Source organism: Misgurnus anguillicaudatus, chromosome 10, assembly GCF_027580225.2.
Source record: "Misgurnus anguillicaudatus chromosome 10, ASM2758022v2, whole genome shotgun sequence".
NCBI classification, from domain to species: domain Eukaryota; kingdom Metazoa; phylum Chordata; class Actinopteri; order Cypriniformes; family Cobitidae; genus Misgurnus; species Misgurnus anguillicaudatus.
Genome location: NC_073346.2, coordinates 5616786 through 5636396, shown reverse-complemented (window position 1 = coordinate 5636396; position 19611 = coordinate 5616786). Strand labels below are relative to the sequence as shown.

General features: G+C 37.1%; 1 protein-coding gene across 3 annotated transcripts in view; it reads left to right on the top strand.

The window, feature by feature from the left end:
* The window catches only part of grik2 (glutamate receptor, ionotropic, kainate 2), a 231945-nt gene that overhangs the window by 79499 nt on the left and 132835 nt on the right, over window positions 1-19611 (top strand). For all 3 annotated transcript variants that reach the window (XM_073871825.1, XM_055209417.2, XM_055209418.2), the window contains exons 4-6: window positions 1339-1520; window positions 12047-12100; window positions 15940-16113. In XM_073871825.1, coding sequence (XP_073727926.1) covers window positions 1339-1520; window positions 12047-12100; window positions 15940-16113 — 410 coding nt within the window. The remainder of the gene's footprint in view (window positions 1-1338; window positions 1521-12046; window positions 12101-15939; window positions 16114-19611) is intronic.

The following is a 19611-nucleotide window of genomic DNA, read 5'->3' as shown; positions in this document are numbered from 1 at the left end:
TCATGAGGATTGATCTACTGAGTATTCAGTGAAGTCCTGTCTGGATTTCAGCGAACTTGACTACATAAATAGGTAGCAAATAAATAAAAAATCAATATAACATTGAAAACATTTCAAAACACAAACAGAGAATGTACAAAAATAAATTAAAAGAATTATATAAGCTTTGTCCAGATTGACCTGCACAAAATCTGTATTGGTAAAATTGACAGCTTTTGTTTGTTTTAATAATGTCCTCATAACATCACAGTCTACTGATATATTATGAGGTCAGATAAATAACTCAGTTTTTCACGCTTTGCAGTATATAGTTAAGTAGCTTTAAAAAAAAAACACCAGAGGTCCTCTATTATGTGAAGTAAATGAGGACAATGGGATTTTGGGGTCAGCTCAGTGATCTTTTCTCAGATGATGACCTTTTAAAGTTAGACCGTGGTGGCATTTTATTGACAGGAAGCACACAGTGTGTCCAACATTCAACATTTCTCTTGGAAATAGTTAAGAGAGAGAGAAAGAGAGAACAGAGGAACTGATGATGAGGGACAACTAACTATTCTGACTTTATTTCCATTTGTTATTTTTAATGAAAACCATGATACTTAAATGAATATGAATCATGCTGGATAAACATTGAAAAGCTTGCATAGTAAATGACATTATGCACATTATATTTTGCATACTTCATTGTATGTCTTTAATCTACATTTGAATATTTAACACAATCTCATGCCAATTTGTACGTATTTTACGAGGTGGCTAATTATTTGTGTGACCACATTTGTACATTTTTGTACGATTTGCTTTTGCCTCTGTGATGTTGGTATTTGAGGCAGGTTTTTTTCTAATAATCATATGTTTTTGAACTATTCACTTCATACGTATAAGCCAGCACGTAAAATACGTACAAATTTCCTGGAGATCAGTCTAATATTGTAATCCACCCCCTACATTTTCATACAATCAATATAGTATATATAACACACATTCATATATAATTTACACATCTCCAATATAGTACATTACATCAAGATATGTCTTGTACAATATATTTTAGAGTCTGGAAGGAAAGCTTTTCATACTCTATTATAACCTAAATTTGATATGATCTGCAATATAGCAAACAACTAACAGTTTTAGTGCCACTTTGACTGTTTGGTTCTGCTTTTTTGAAGCTAAAAGTCATTGGTCATTGAATGTAAAACAGCTTATAGCTTGAAAACTCATTTTGTGTTAAGGGGTAAATTATGACATTTTTTAATTTTGTGGGGTAAATTATACCTTTAATAACGTAATAAGCTTATGTATATTCTCTCTTTCCCCATCCACCCCTCGTTTCAGGTCTGATTCGATTACAGGAACTCATCAAGGCTCCATCTCGTTACAACATCCGATTAAAAATCCGGCAGCTGCCAGCAGAGACAAAAGATGCCAAGCCGCTTCTTAAGGAGATGAAACGAGGAAAAGAATTTCATGTGATTTTCGACTGTGGTCATGAAATGGCCGCTGGCATCCTAAAACAGGTGAGCAGTTTCATCACTCACATCTGAACACTGAAAATATGTAAATGTCCTAAAAATGACGATTTATTTAAACGGTCACAATTTGAAATCAGAATTAATAAAGAATTTCTGTTATTACAGTGCATGAACTTCTACTGCAAACCATACCAACCTGATTTCATGGCTAATTCGTATGGATTTGTATGAAGTGTATTATTATAAAAACATACAATTAGTTGACAAACAATAATGATACTCCAGTGGGGCAAAGCCAAATTATACAAAAACAAATTTGGTCGTACAAATTCATGGCCACTTTGTCAAATACGTACAAATTACCATAAGATTTATTTATACTTAATTTTAAGGATTGTGCCTTATTAATAATAAACTTCATACATATAGTACTGCCAGAGACACAGAGCTGAAATGCGTCATATTGTTTTGAATGAAGCAGACACTGCATGCATAAGAATGCTCACTGTCAGTTTGATGTGTTCATGCAGGGTGATTAATTATAAAGAAAATAATGCAATTACTCACGCTTCTGACCTGTAGATTTTATAACAAGGAATTTCTTAACTTTTGAAGCAATTTAAAGGTCACGTTCTTTCTGATCCCATTTTTAAACCATATTTTATGTTGCTTTAATAGGTTAAATAATACATGTACATTGATAAAGCTCAAAGTTCACTGCCAGGCAATATTTTTCTATAACAGAATTCGTCTTTCAAAGCCTACAGCGAAAGGCCAGTTTGGACTACAGCCCTTTACTTCCTGCTTTAATGACGTTAGTAAAAGTTTTTTGACTAAACTCCACCCACAGGAATACTTCAGTCGCCAACTAAGCTAACGCAAGCTAAGCTGATATCGAATCACAACACACTAAACAAGCTACACAATCAGAACTCGATACGTATTTCTGAAGGAGGGACTTTATAGAACAAGGAAGACATCAGACCGTTTTGAGGACAGTGAAAACAGCGGTATACAGATCAAGTCAATTGTGTGAAAAATACAGCGTTTTTTAAAATGTGAAACATGAACACATGTTATATTGCACACTGTAAACACAATCAAAGTTTCAAAAACACAGAAAGAATGATACCTTTAAGGGACTTACATGAGTACCATCTCAAACTGATGGACGAACTGAGTTGCTGTTGTCTGTAGGCCAGTGATAGACTTATGATTAATTATATAGTAATAAAAAAACAATAATTGACTTCTAGAGCTACTTTATGTTATATCTATTCAATAAAACATTCAACTAATCTGCAACAGTAATATAATGTCTTTGAGTTTCTAGTCATGTTAAAAAAATTGCTGCAGTTTTTAAAGTCATCATGAAACGGAAGTATAGGTTGCCTAATTTTCCCCGTCGTGATGTATATCCGAGTGAAACCGACTTCTGAAATGAAATAAGGCATAGATGGGTATGAATTTGTCAATCAAGACCTGATTTGATTGTATGAAGTTGGGTCGTGTTGTTAATTGCTAATTGCAGCTATCTTCTCCCAGACTCCGCCCACCTGCAATATCATAGAGACCTGAAAACCACGCCCACCGGGGGGAAAACAATCCATCCGTCTCCATTGACTTTGTATTGAGAGAGGCCGCCTCCTTGTCATTTCTGGCTTATAACAAAAACAGAATAACAGCTAAAAGCTGCTATGTGAGAATATGTACAGCTAACAAGCCAAAGAACCCAGAAATAAGTTTTTATAAGCTGTCGATGCCAAAAAATGAGCGTTTAAAGACACAACAGTGGAAACAGGCAACTTTTCAGTACTCCTGAAAGTACTCCTAATAGTAGAACTGCGCCCACTAGGGGGAAACGTAGTTGGCGATCCACTTTTTTCTCCTTAAAGGTTGGGTTTTACTGCTCGACAGCTCGTCCCCTTGGAATTTTAAGGTTCTATCTGCGTTCTGAGCAGTTTTGAGATATTGAGCTTCAAAGTTTTTGCATTACATATAGCAAAACTTACATGGGGAAGAAGTTTCTTTCAAACATGAAAATAACAGGGACCCTAAATGCATTCTAAATATACAATATCAAAATCCTATCAAATTTCTAAATGTGGATTTTTGGAAGGGGTCAAATGCAGATAGAACCTTCTAATTCTAAAACAACACTTTTCGCTTAGAATTATAAGGTTCTATCTGCCAAAACATTATTTAAACATTAAATATAAAATTAATGTTGTAACAATTTTTAAACATGTGTTAGAAAGTAACATTTAAATCCTTTCTATGACATTTTATATTTTTATTTTTAGCACTTTTATCTCTAAAAGTCTGATTTTACATTGCTCTTTTACAACATTGCTTCTTCCCTCTTCTGCCGCAGTTTCTCTACCATCCTCCTGTATATGTCGGGTTCATTACAAAATAGACAATTTTGTTTTAGCATGTTATACCATTCCCTACTGAAAAATCCACCTAAGACCAGCATAAGCTGGTGAGCTGGTTTGAGCTGGTCTCAAAACTTGGTTTTAGCAGGTATTGCTGGTGTAGTAAGCTGGTCTAGCTGTGTTTTGGTCACTTTTTAAGCTGGTCTAGCTGGACTTAGCTACTGCCACCTTAAACCAGCTAAAACCAGCTACCAGCTTATGCTGGTCTTTGCTGGATTTTTCAGTAGGATTGAGCAGCTACAGGCTACAATCATTCTGAAATCATTTTAATACTGAGGTAACTGCTTTAACAATTTTTCACATGTTTACATTTTGACATAACAATCATAACTTACTGTAAACACACTTTTTTGGCTAGGATAGGTTAGTTCGTTTTTTCTGTATTTTTTATCTTAGTGCTTGCCTCTTAATATCAGGAACTAAGAAGCTAGCACTGCTGGCTAATGTGGTGTCTAACTATGAAAACAATCTCCTCAGCAAGACCTAAAAAAAGACTGCCCCTACTGAAAAATCCAGCAAAGACCAGCATAAGCTGGTAGCTGGTTTTAGCTGGTTTAAGGTGGCAGTAGCTGGTGTAAGCTGGTCCAACCAGCCTGGCAAAGCTGGTCAAGCTGGTGGGTCAGCTGATCTTCCAGCATGACCAGATAAGTCCAGCTAGACCAACTTAAAACGTGACCAAAACACAGCTAGACCAGCTTAAAAAGTGACCGAAACACAGCTAGACCAGCTTAAAAAATGACCAAAACACAGCTAGACCAGCTTAAAAAGTGCCCAAAACACAGCTAGACCAGCTTTAAAAGTGACCAAAACACAGCTAGACCAGCTTAAAAAGTGACCAAAACACAGCTAGACCGGCTTAAAAAGTGACCAAAACACAGCTAGGCCAGTTTAAAAAGTGACCAAAACACAGCTAGACCAGCTTAAAAAGTGCCCAAAACACAGCTAGACCAGATTAAAAAGTGACCAAAACACAGCTAGACCAGATTAAAAAGTGACCAAAACACAGCTAGACCAGCTTTAAAAGTGACCAAAACACAGCTAGACCAGCTTAAAAAGTAACCAAAACACAGCTAGACCAGCTTTAAAAGTGACCAAAACACAGCTAGACCAGCTTAAAAAGTGACCAAAACACAGCTAGACCAGCTTTAAAAGTGACCAAAACACAGCTAGACCAGCTTAAAAAGTAACCAAAACACAGCTAGACCAGCTTAAAAAAATGACCAAAACACAGCTAGACCAGCTTAAAAAGTAACCAAAACACAGCTAGACCAGCTTAAAAAAATGACCAAAACACAGCTAGACCAGCTTAAAAAGTAACCAAAACACAGCTAGACCAGCTTAAAAAATGACCAAAACACAGCTAGACCAGCTTAAAAAATGACCAAAACACAGCTAGACCAGCTTAAAAAGTGACCAAAACACAGCTAGACCAGCTTTAAAAGTGACCAAAACACAGCTAGACCAGCTTAAAAAGTGACCAAAACACAGCTAGACCAGCTTTAAAAGTGACCAAAACACAGCTAGACCAGCTTAAAAAGTAACCAAAACACAGCTAGACCAGCTTTAAAAGTGACCAAAACACAGCTAGACCAGCTTAAAAAGTGACCAAAACACAGCTAGACCAGCTTTAAAAGTGACCAAAACACAGCTAGACCAGCTTAAAAAGTAACCAAAACACAGCTAGACCAGCTTAAAAAAATGACCAAAACACAGCTAGACCAGCTTAAAAAGTAACCAAAACACAGCTAGACCAGCTTAAAAAGTGCCCAAAACACAGCTAGACCAGCTTTAAAAGTGACCAAAACACAGCTAGACCAGCTTAAAAAGTGACCAAAACACAGCTAGACCAGCTTTAAAAGTGACAAAAACACAGCTAGACCAGCTTAAAAAGTGACCAAAACACAGCTAGACCAGATTAAAAAGTGCCCAAAACACAGCTAGACAAGCTTAAAAGGTGACCAAAACACAGCTAGACCAGCTTAAAAAGTGACCAAAACACAGCTAGACCAATTTAAAAAGTGACCAAAACACAGCTAGTCCAGCTTAAAAAGTAACCAAAACACAGCTAGACCAGCTTTAAAAGTGACCAAAACACAGCTAGACCAGCTTAAAAAGTGACCAAAACACAGCTAGACCAGCTTTAAAAGTGACCAAAACACAGCTAGACCAGCTTAAAAAGTAACCAAAACACAGCTAGACCAGCTTAAAAAAATGACCAAAACACAGCTAGACCAGCTTAAAAAGTAACCAAAACACAGCTAGACCAGCTTAAAAAAATGACCAAAACACAGCTAGACCAGCTTAAAAAGTAACCAAAACACAGCTAGACCAGCTTAAAAAATGACCAAAACACAGCTAGACCAGCTTAAAAAATGACCAAAACACAGCTAGACCAGCTTAAAAAGTGACCAAAACACAGCTAGACCAGCTTGCTATACCAGCAATACCAGCAAAAACCAAGCTGGGAGACCAGCTAAATCCATCTCACCAGCTTAAGCTGGATTTTACAGTAGGGTGAACTTGCCTAAAATTCGGCTGTCGATCTTAAGGTTTCTTAAAAACTTTGGTTGCGTGCCATAATCCTCACAGATATTGTGTGTCTGTGATTTTTCCTGTCGTCAAGGACAAACCGGCAACACGACATATAGGGACAGTTTCACGGACAGGGATTAGACTAGTCCTAGAATAAAATAAATGTAAGAGCTGTCAAAACTGAAAACAACTTGCACTGACATATCTTAAAATACATCAGTGCCCTTTAGCCTCAAAATGCACACAAGTAATGTTTTTAGTAAGGCATGTTTGTTAAATATTTTCTAATGAAACTAAGTTCTAGTTCTTGCTTAAACTAATCCCTGTCTGAGAAACCACCCCATAAAGTTGATCTTGATTGGTCCCCTTCTGTGCATTCGAAGTGCTGATTAGCTCACGCAGATAGAACCTTATAAAGCCAACTTAGAGTTCGATTTTGTAGATAGAACCTTTTTGTTTTTTTAATAAAACGTCCCAAAATGTACAAAACTTAAAATAAAACATCACATAATGTAAATAAGTTGTCACAGAGTAAGAATATGTGAATAACTCAATTTTGACAAAAATGTTAGATAGAACCTTATAATTCCAAGGGGACGAGCTTATAAAAACTTATTTTTTGGCTTGTTGGCTGTACATCTTGTCACACAGCAGCTTTTAGGCATTATTCTGTTTTTTGTTATAAGCCAGAAATGACTAGTAGGCGGCCTCTCGCAATACAAAGTCAATGGAGACGGTTGGATTCCCCCCCCCCCCCCCGGTGGGCATGGTTTTCAAATTTGCATAACTGTGCTCTGTCTCTATATGACCGGAAGTAAAGAGAGATCGCTTTGAGGAGGGGCAGAGATTTGCGGTTTTCATTAAAGATTATGAGGGCACATGAAATTAAAAAAAAATAATGAAGCTCACAGATGAGTCATTTATAAATAAAAAAACACAAAATTACAAAACAAATAATAGCTTTTCATTTTATTTTCATGACGACTTTAAATACACTTCAAGTTAATGCTGATGATTGCAGGTGATTTCTTTTACATAACTTTCACTGTTATTTCTCTTTTAAAAAACAAATGCTTTCATTGTTTTATTAAAAACTCCTGCACATGCATGAGTTACTGTTGCTGAATGTTGTCCTATTGTGTAAAATGTCAGTACCCTTAAGCCTTTTTATTGTAGAAGATTTAATTCTCTTTAAGTGAAATGTGTCAATACCTCTAGAGTTAAAAAGGTCAGAAAACCTGCTAAAGAGTATTTATAAAACCATTTGAAAGAGAGTCAAGAGGACTGTGAGAGTTTACTTACACAGCGCATGATACAGAAACTTCTGCTTCATATTTAAACTGTTGTTAGTTCTTGACTGAGGTAGTCCAAATCTCTTTCTGTGACCGTTGGTTACATTTTCAGATTTGTTCACCGCTTTGTTTTGATTTTTACTCCACATATATTATGTATTGGTGGTGCACATTATAGACATTGCAAGCCAACATTGTTGTTAATCAACGCTCAATTTTCCTCACACATCATGTCAAGTGAAATTCGGATTTCTCACAGAATACTTCAAATACACTAGTCACCTTTTGATACAAAGAAACAAATCTGGTTGAACTAATTATTAATACATTTTATATATTTTCACTAATAAGGACAAGGCTATAATATTAAATTAAATGAAAAAGTCAGAGCGTTGCCCCCTTGATGGGGGCCATTAGAAACCAACTGTATCTTAAATAAAAGCCTACTTCAAAGTAATCACTTTACTCCTGTAGTATTTAATCATTTAAAAAAAATTTAATATGGTTTAAATTCTTTTAGATTTCAGGTATCGTGCAATTAAAAAGCAAATGTATGTTTCTGTTTTGCAGAAGAGTAGGCATCTATTCAAGTGGTAACTCGATTTTAATGATTTAAATATATGTTTTACTCAAATACATTAATCAGCTGATGAACAGTCCTTCAGCAATCTTAAATAAAATGGTACAAGATAGACATATTAACAGAAAACTCAGTGAGATTTTGTTGAAATTATATTTATTATATTTTTAAAAGCACTATTTTTAAATGTAATTTAAATTTGATGCAGACATGATCAAATGTATGCTAGCTAGTGCATTTGAAAAAGACAATGAGCCAAGAAAGTGTTCAGTGAATTAAAACTATCAGACATGCTTTTCATTATTTGGTATCTAACACAGAAAAATCTGTGCTCTGGTGCTCTTTATGTTTCCAAAATTGAATTAGAGTATGAGCACAAGCTTTGCTTAAACGGTGGGTTTATCCTTTTGTATGTCATGAAGGAGAAAAGTACATGTATTGTTTTTGACCTGTGAATTAATAGTCTTTTTTGATCCTACGTGCTGGGTTGAATGTGTACACAGTCATTGAGGTGTATAGGTTACATTGATTAGCCATCCAAGGGTGAAGTTTACATGCTCCGTTAGTCAGTATGTGTGTATGTAGTTAGTCAATAAGATAATGATCGGGATGTAAAGCGACCTAGAAGAACGGTGGTTTTAGCAGATTAAGTCCTTTTGTTCCAGCCCATTCTGATGATTTGCGTATAAATAGCACGCAGTCTTGCGCACATATGATACGCCAGTCCTTTCCATTCACGTAGCCTCTTATGAAACGGCTGAAATTCCACAAGGGGGCGTATTTGTTACTCAGACGTTGCACAATAAACGTGACACCCGAATATATCATTATAAATCGTGAATGAAAAGTGAGAGCCGAACGAATGTCCCGTAGTGAACTAATTGTATACAGTATTTATATCGTAATTTGGTCAGAAATGTCAAGATTGTGAGATGAACAAATCGTTTTGGATTAAAAGGCTTGGATATTCCATTTCCTTGGACTTTTGGGGATTTTTGAACAATTTGTTTTGGGCAATTTCACCGAAGCGGATAAAGGGAAGATTTTGAAGGTAAGTAAATAACCTAAATCGGCACCGCCTGGTTCAGGTAACTAACAACTAGATGAAAGTTTTATGACTGCTATAAAGCATATAGCGCTTAATGGAATCCCGAGAGTCTAAGCTTTCAAACAATGTGCCGCATGACTGTATATTTTGTTTTAAATAGATGTAATGCTTCAAAGTTACGATGATGTTTATGCAGCCTCACGTACAAGGGAGGGGTGTGTCGTGTACGGCACAGTGATCCTTATCAGGTATGCCACATCTTTTTATGTCGTTTTATGTATTGGTTTCTCATGGGTTTTTTTTACCTTTATTGCTTGGGTTTGTGGTTAGAACAACTTTTGTTACATAAAATATTATCCTAACCTAAACCCAAATTCTAACCCCAACTTCAAGCGACCATGGTTTAAAAATGACATCCTAAAGTAAATCCCAAATCTGACCCCAAACCCAAGCAATAAATGATTTAAAAAACAGAAAAAAAATAGAAAGCAATTCATAAAATGACACCCAAAATTGTAATTTGGCGTATGTATTGAACGACTTTTCACACTGCGTGCTATTTATATGCATTTCATGAGAATGGGTTAATTGTTCCTAGCATATAGATGTAATCTAATCTTAATTGAAACAGGTTTTTAATTACAGAATATCTCTATACCGAATGTACTGTATATCCAGTAAGTAATGTGTATTTGTGCCGTATTTCTCTCAGTGGTGCGTTAAAAAGCCCAAAGAAACAGCTGACATTTCAACCGCAAGAATTTTCCTTCAATTAGAAAAAGAATCAAATATTAAAGCGGGTATTATTCAGACTGAGATTGACTCACAGACGTTCTTAATCAGTTTCAGAGCACTGAAGTGATAATGAAGGTCTATGAGACTCATTAATACTGGCAGTGGATATATGCTTATATAATGAGCAGCTCTGAGAGGTTTTCTGTGATATCCACACTTGAAACTTTCTGCTTTGTAAAATCTGCTTAGGCTACAGATCTGTTATTTCCTGCCATATGTTTCATACAAGACTGGGTTTAATAATTAACTTCACTGGGGATGATGATGACAATGATAAGTGGGTCTAACAGTCATGCCATATTTTACATATTTTTTATACATTTGTGGAACTGTAAAACAATAGCACGTGTGTTCTGTAGTTCGTTGTATACATGATGTGAGGCATCTTGTGTTGATACGAGTAAAATGGTTGTGCATTTTGTAGGAATTTACAGAAAATATACTGCAGCATGTAGGCTATTAAAGACTGGTTTAATTTCAGAAGCACACCATGTACTGGCCGACTAACTGTGGATTTTACTCCGTAATAGCGGTGCTGCTGGCTCATCAGTGTAAATATAAAAATCCACCGGCAGGCTGCAGATATTTCTTGGAGGCTTTCCAGTCCACCTGGACACAATACCACCTGTTATTAGCAGCGTTAGACCCCACAACAACAAATCTAATAACTGACCTGACCTCCTCCCGTTCCAATCCCCCTCTCCGGTCTGATGGCAGTAATAATCACTGACTTATAATCTTTCCAGCGAGTGCGTGTACTGTAGCACACACCTGTGTAGCTCTCCGTGAGTGAGCGATGCTAAATGTCTGTTTCCAGCACAGGATACAATTAGCTGGTGTGCTTATATCAGATCTCATCTGTTGCCAGGCAAGCACACTTCCTCATGTATGTTTCACATGGCCCTGAAGTGCACGCTAAACAGGCTGGCGCTTGGGCTTAGATGATTGTTGTTCCAACGTTTGTCAACACAACAGCTTGGCCCGTGAATTAATTATTGTTATGGATTGAGTTGTCTGTCGGTCCGAGGAAGCCGCCGTGCAAATGCGTGGTTGGTTTGGCGTGGGAACCCAAGCGCTCATTACTGTTATAGAGACAAACAAGCTTCGTGCAAATCAAATCCCATCTGCTCTTCACCTTCTCTCATCTGCTACAATGCAACACTGAGTTTGAAAAATACATACGTGCTTTTAAAAACACCTCCTGGTGTAAACTGTAAGTATTATCAGCTTTATCTGTGATAAATGCTGTCTGCTAATACAGTTCCCAGTTATTGCATAATGTCTCCATTTCTTTTTTAGTGGCCTATCAACATCAAGATGAGAAATGAATGTAAATTTCTTAATATCTTTTCATATAGGGTTAAGAAAATGCATGCATACTTTTGTTGTTATCATTTTATTGTTATAAACAAGGTTATCATTGTAGATTTGGAGTACAGCATGTCACACAAATGTATTGCATACATGTTTTCTGCCCATAAACAAAATGATCAAAGACAAGCCCAACCCACCTCTTCTGTTTGACTCCATCTATATGTTTTATGAGTGCTTGACTATTATAAAAAATCATCCAGTTTTAATCATGACTCAGATTTTACCATGGTATTGGTTGTAATAGTTAATATAAATAGTCTTGGAGGACTAGATTTGCTTACACTGGTGGTATTGTTGTGTATCAAAGGTTTAAGGTGAAAACTTAACTGTGCTCACAGTCCTTCAGCATACAAAATTATTATAAACCGCAAATCATCATATGAACAAGAAAACCCATTATTCCTGCCGGCCTCTATTTCGATTCAATGATAAATTGCATATTTTCAGCATCAACGTTTTTGTTCTCTTGTCTCAAAATGTTTTCATTTATGGTTATCAATCTTTTTTCTCAGGCTCTCGCCATGGGAATGATGACAGAGTATTACCACTACATTTTTACCACCCTGGTAAGTTATATATACTGTAAATGTATATATTATACAGTGCATTCAAAACTACATTGATATTCATAAAATTATTTGTAAAGCAGGCCAGTACATTGCCATTGTGGGAATATTGGAAAGCTTTTTTGTATTCAGATGCCGTTAGCTTTTTTGTTTTATCTTTAATGCGTTTTACTCTGACTGAGGCAATAACACAATATTTTTCACAGTAAATGACTGTTTTTGTCCCGCTATCTCTCGCCATCTCAGTTTCAGAGTTATAATATTTTATATCTCAGACATCAGTGAATATAATTTGCTGGCCAAACTTGCAAAAATGTTCCTTTTCCACTACTGCCTACTTAGGATAAATATTCATCCTGAAATATTATTTTTGTAAATGAAGACCATTAAACCAAAGTTGTTTATCTCATTTTTCTTGAATTTAAAAGCTGTCTGTTATTTCTCTGAGCAGCATTCCCCAAAGCACATGACGCCATTTTATCAAAACACATTTTTCAGTATGGTATGTTTTAAAATGGAAGATAATATGATGTGGGAGTTTGTAGTGTTAGTTCTGCCAAAATAATGTTTGCTTGTTTTAGTATAGTTATTGTGTGTATGCGTGCATACCCAGCTAACACAAATACGTAACTGTTACGTAACATCGACGTAATATGATGACCAAACTTACATCGTGGCGACGAACCGAGTTATGTCGTGGCGACCGGAAAAGTGAAATTCCTGGATCCGTCGCCTGCACGTAACTTTGCAACGTAATCTGCCTGTCGTGGGCATGTCGTGACAACGTAATGAATTAAAAGTTTTATGTTAGTAACCAGTTAGTAATTTAAATCTTTTATTTAATATTCTTTGGGCGGACATCTACAGTATAACTAATTTAACTTGTCCTATTTGCCCATTACTAAAAGAGTTACCATAACATATGAATGACAGACTCAGAGCTTGAATACTTCATTTATTGAACATGAACATTACAAACATTTAAATAAACGTATCGTCGCTGCCTGATGAAACTCACGTATGTTCATTTTGCCGATTTTGAGATTTTTCGACAGATTGAATGTCCAGGTTCATTTCCATATACAGTATGCGTCACATACCTAAATAGCCAATGAAAACTTGTGAAATCATGTCATCTGATTTTCACGTACCCGTTTGGTGTCAAAGCTGTCAATCACGCCGCATATCTTCCGCCTGTGAAGCATCTCGCCGGTCTCGTAAAGTTTCATCGAACCTCAGCACTGGATATAGCCGAATAAACATGACAATGACTTTCCTTCGAGGTAAACGTTTCCCCCGGACCCCAGACTAACATCTAGGAGTTACTTAATTACGGTAGGACTGTGCAAACAAAGTATCTGTCTAGCATTGGTGATATTTACGCTGGGGATTTCCCCACCACTTTTTGAAAGCATTTGGTTAAAATGTTCTAAGAAATCAAGCGATGCTTAAGACTGGTTTTGTGGTCTAGTGTCACATATGTTGTGTTGTATGCTTATGGTGTGTTTTCTTGTACATGTGTAATGAAATTCATTGTAATCATTTATTAAACGTGCTGCTGTTTTCTACGGTATGGTGCTTTGGCATTGTTCGGTTGAGCTGGTGTTGCAGGGACTGTTACATGTGTGATGTGTGCATTCGACATTGTTGAGGGTTTATAAATTTACTAAGAGTATTTTCTTGTTGTTGACTGGCCTACGCTATGCCCATTTTTGATGTGCGTTATTCAATATTTTTTCCGTCCTGCAGTAATGTTTTTATAAGATCTTTTGTCCCCACCACTTTTCAACACAAACTGACGCCCCTGTTGTGTAGCATTACCATGTCAGTGTATTGATTCATTGTCCCTTAATGGTTTGCAAGAGACATTTAATACACTTATAATTAATATTAAATAAAGTAACCGTATTTAACCAAGACGTAGGCTATTTAATAAACTGAGCGTATTCATCTGTCAATACGAAACGCGACTTGGCCATTCTAATTAATGATCGGAAGAACGCGTATCGATCAAAGTTACTGTAAAATATGCACGCATGTCCATTTAAACTCAATTTTGGTCAAATGTGGATTATATCATGACACTGGCAAGAATATGGTTACATGTAAATATGCCCTACCAAGTATGACAACGCTACATTCAATTGCTTTTGATATACGGTGTTTTTTTCACTTTCTGAAAAGTTACCGTTTTGGACATACGTGAGTTTCATCAGGCAGCGACGATATGTTAAAATGAACATTTAAATGGAGTCTCCATATAAGTTAATTTAATATGTAATTTCTGAATTGCGCAGGCGTAGTTTTGTCAGACGGAGAGAGAGCGTGCGGTCCTCTTCATGTTCCGGTTGCCAGGGTAACGCTGCTAACCTTCACCAGTCCAAAACGCCAAACGTGTCCCACAAAACTTTAAAATAAAGACAATAAAATAAATAAAGGTTAAAAAATATCTACACGTTTTCATAAAAATCGATTTATTTGTTGTGAAGTTAGTATCTTACCTGATAAAACGAAATTTCCTGTCAGATGAACATTCCTGTCAGTGCAGCATAAAACGCGGTTTATGCTGTCGGGCGAGATTCTGTGAGCCTTAATAAGTATGTAAACATGCTGTTTTCATAACTCTTAAGCAACTAAAATAAGTTCTTGTGTATTTTAAACGGGTCTCAGTTCAGAGAAACAACACCGCGTCCTGTCAGCCACCGTTCTGCTGTGCACGCGCGGTCGCGCGCTCTGGTTGAGGTCAGCTGGGCGGGAGGCGCGTGCTGTTTCATGTTTCCCATTTAAATGGCAGTTCGTGTGTATTTAATCTATTTTGACTTATTTAAGGGAAACTTTGAGACTTAATAAGCTAACCTAAATAGAAAACGAAATTAATGTTTATATAATTGTAAAGGTAATGAAATTACCTACCTGGGATGTAACAGTTACGTTCCAAGTAAGTTATGAAATTACCAAAATAGTACGAATTTATTACGTAACTGGGACGTACTTGGTTATCTTGCGACGTAAGGAGTCCGTACTGGCGACGTGGTGATTTGGTACTGTAATGGTAATGGAATTACCTCCATAGGACGTAACAGTTACGTTGCCAGTAAGTTATGAAATTACCAAAATAGTACAAATTTATTACGTAACTGGGACGTACTTGGTTATCTTGCGACGTAAGGAGTCCGTACTGGCGACATGGTGATTTGGTACTGTAATGGTAATGGAATTACCTCCATAGGACGTAACAGTTACGTTGCCAGCTGGTAAGTCATGAAATTACCAAAAATTACGTAACTAGTACGTCGTGTGTTAGCTGGGTATACCTTTATTTTAGTACATTTAGTTACATTTATTTCAGTTTTATTAAAACAATGCTTTTTTAAAGCATTACTATAGTTTGTTAACTTTAAAATTGTTAGGTATTTTTCTGAGGACAAATAAATCTAAGTATCATGACTAATTATATACTTTATGTAATTATTTGCCAAATGATAATGTGTAATGAAACATATACAGAGAAAGAAACCAAGGGCCCAAAGCTGATCCCTGTGGCAAAAAGGTGTATCCACTATCTTAGACCAGAGTTAAGTCAAGAGAAATGTAATAAATATGCACATTTATATACACACATTTTATTTAAAAAGTGGCTTGTTTTACCCAATAGTTGTGTGCCTGTATTTTTAGAATTATGAAGTCTGTTTACACTGCAAATCCAACAAAATTAGTTCCACTACAATCCTAGATGCAGTTTATTTGTTAAGTCTGTGCTCAATGCTGAAGTCATTAGGAAACATTCTTTATGTTTTGCTTATATTTCAGTTCATTTGTCACTGTTGCATATTTTGTAGGATCTCTTTGCATTGGATGTGGAGCCCTATCGCTACAGTGGAGTCAACATGACAGGATTCCGTATTCTTAACACGGAGAACAGCCAAGTGTCCTCCATCATTGAAAAATGGTCTATGGAGCGTCTGCAAGCACCTCCTAAACCTGATTCTGGCCTGCTGGATGGCTTCATGACAGTAAGACATTCTGATGTATTCTTTTAAAACTGTATACAGCAGTGCTTCTTTTGGAAATTATTTTATCGTACAGTTTATTCGAAATTATTATGTTTGTTTAATTGTTATTAGTACAAACAACCTTTTGGAAACACAGCAGTCTCCTGAATTGCAATGGCGTCATGCTTTTAGAAGCTACAGTAACATGGCCCTGTCTCTGGGGGCGGAGCAAACTCTGGCCACACCCACACACTGTAAGGATGAGTTTATCCTGGACGGGGATTAGAAGAGTCCTAGACTAAAATAAATGTAAGAGCTGTCCAAACTGAAAACAACTTGCACTACCATATCTTAAAATACATCAGTGCCCTTTGGTCTGCCTCAAAATGAACACAAGTAATGGTTTTAGTAAAGCATGTTTGTTAAAACTAGTTATTTTTCCTAATTAAACTAAGGCCTAGTCCTGGCTCAAGCGAATCTCTGTCCGGGAAACCACCCCTTAGAGATGTAAAATATCCATGTTTGCACATCAGTGCCTATACTGTACATTAAGATGATGATGATGATTATGACTTTATGACTTCATTTAATTGTGTCTAAGTGTATTTTCATCCACTGGGAAGACAGAATTAGGTACGAATTACATCATTACGTGATGATGTGAAAGAAGTGAGAGTTTTTTTAATCAGTTCTTTGGCACTTACAATACATTCACGCATTTGGCAGACACTTTTATCTAAAGTGACCTCCAGTGCATTAAAGTTATGCATTGTAGTATGTCTGTTCCCTGGGGATCGAACACATGACCTTTGCGCTTCAATGCTTTTCTAATTGAGCTACATAAATCCCCCAAAAGAATCATCAAATAAGTTCACAAAACAAGATTATAAAAATACATCTAAGTGACAGAAGGAAAAGTCAACAGTCATTTTTTGTATAATAAATGCTATAGGACTGTGTGCTCTGTCTGTGCATTGCACTTTTCCCTCAAGTACTTGAACCTACAACCTGTAGGGCAGGGGTGTCCAATCCTGCTCCTGGCGATCGACTGTCCCATAGATATGTATAAAGGCTAGATGGCTCAAGGCGGAGTCAGCTGTGTCGTCACTTGGCGGCCATCTTGGGTCAGTGCTGCCATAGTGCTGCTCCCTGCTGCTGTGGACGGAAGGTGAGTGACATACGCCAACTAAAATGCTCGTAACTTGCTGAATTCTTGACGGATTTACAAACGGTTTGGTGTATTACAAACCTTATTAACGTGGCTATGATTTGTGCTGATGCCGATGTTTCGATGTATAATTTTTCACAAGTATGCAGTTAAATAGCCGCATCCCTGACGTTTATGACACACCAAGCCGTTTGAAAATCGGTTGAAAATTGAGCAAAATATAGTTATTTCAGCACTACATGCACAATAGACTTTAATGTTATAACTGGACGAGCGGTCCTGTCCTAAGATGGCCGCCGTGTGACGTCGTCGGGTCCCGTTGGCTCTCAGCGCCGGTAAGCCATCTAGCCTTTATACATATCTATGGACTGTCCTGCAAAGTTCAGCTCCAACCCAAATCAAATACACCTGAAGGAGCTAATCAAGGACTTCAAGAGTACTTGAAAATTGAAGGCAGGTGTGTTTGATTAGAGTTGGACCTGAACTCTGCAGGATAGTCGATCGCCAGGAGCAGGATTGGACACCCCTGCTGTAGGGTATACTCCGATGAAAAGTATGTGAGATACAGGGTGATCTACTATACAAACTGTTTGATATAAGCACAATGGCACTATCCCAGTTCTTCCTCAACTTCAATCTGGGAAAAGGGCCAAAATATGAAGTCAATGGAGGCTGGGTGAGAAGGAAACAAAGATGAGAAGCCACGTGCCAAAAAGAGTCGACCTGCCAAACTAACTCACATGGGACACAAAACAATGACACTCCGTTGGGTTCTCTGGTTTGGAGAGAAGATGCAAACTGATGATGAGTAAAGACTTATGCAGGAAAAGTTGCTGTTTCTTAAGCAGTTTTAGTTTTTACAGGTCATTTTTTTCCAGAAACGAACATTCAGTTATCATTTGCTTATTCCAAGAACATAAAACAAGACACTGTTTACACCTTTCATGCTAATCAGGCAATAAGTGACTTGACACTGCACAGAGATTCTGGAGTAGAAAGTATTTTAATGCTAAAAAATGAAACATTATAAAAGGTACTTTTGTACGTCCATGGGGGAAAGGAAACTGATTTTTCATTTCAAGCATAGCTATTCCTTTAATGGTCTGAACTGCATCGGTCTATATGTATATGTCACACTGGGTAAGGTAAGGGAAGGGCAGCTGGAAGGTAAATCTAACTCAGCCCATTAAAAGACTCACAGCTGAAATTTAGCTGACTCAGCCTGTCTTACAGCGCACACTTATCTGTCTATCATTCATTAGGTCAAAGAAAGGGATAAATGTTAACTGGACTCCTTTTCACGTGTCATATGCCCCTTTAGTTGTCCACTTGAAAGCATGATTATTTTAGAAGCGTAATGGCTCGGCTTTGAAGACAGAGGCATCGATTAATCAGCTAAATGGCAAGCAGTCAGGGGCTAATGCATATTGACACGGTGAAATGTTTCTGTAAACGTTTGATTAGCAGTTTCACTGATGCGCTGTATTTATGGTCCTCCTTAGACTTTGTATTGAACCCTGAAGTATAACTTATAGAGCTCACATCATGACGCTTTTTATTTTCACCCGATTGCTGTCGTGTTTTTTTGTAATCAAGTAATTGAAACTCGTTGTCTTGATTGAATCTAGCCACGGCTTCAGACAGCACCCACGGTCCATTTACTGAGTCTTTAATGTTACTGCACACAAAACCAACCAAGGACCCATGAGATTCACCAAACTTCTATCGGCCAGTCTGGCTACAGTACAGGGATGAGGATATTCTGAGTAATTGTGAGCAGTTGCATCAATTGACCTCAAGCCAAGGTATGGCATACTCCGACGACGTCATTCAGTCTTACAACCTGGATCTATTATCATTCATTCCTGACTCTATCATACATGCCGGTGCAGCAACCATGACGAAATATCACAACAACGCACAACACACTTGAATCTATTCATGAGAACATCGCGGAAGCAATTTGACAGATTGCGTGACCAATTTGTGCAAAGGCAGAACATTCACAGAGAGAAACATGACAACAGCACCAGCCTTAAAATCTGATAGGTGCATGTGCGATGAGTATAAAGAGAAATCACACGTACTCTATCTTTGTTCATAACATAGCGAATTAGACAGTTATAGAGAGCCATTATGAAAATTAACAAGAAACAAAGTCTTACCTTATAATGCCTTTGACTTTATTTAATTAAAATAACAATCATTTAAATTATTAATGGGTAGTGTCGTCATGTGATGATGGGATAACAGCGTTGTTTCTGCACTTGCGTGATCATGTTTAAGGCAGGTTGCCAGGTTCACAAAATCAGCTTGACAGTCATGTCCGCCCTTATAAACTGCTGCATCAT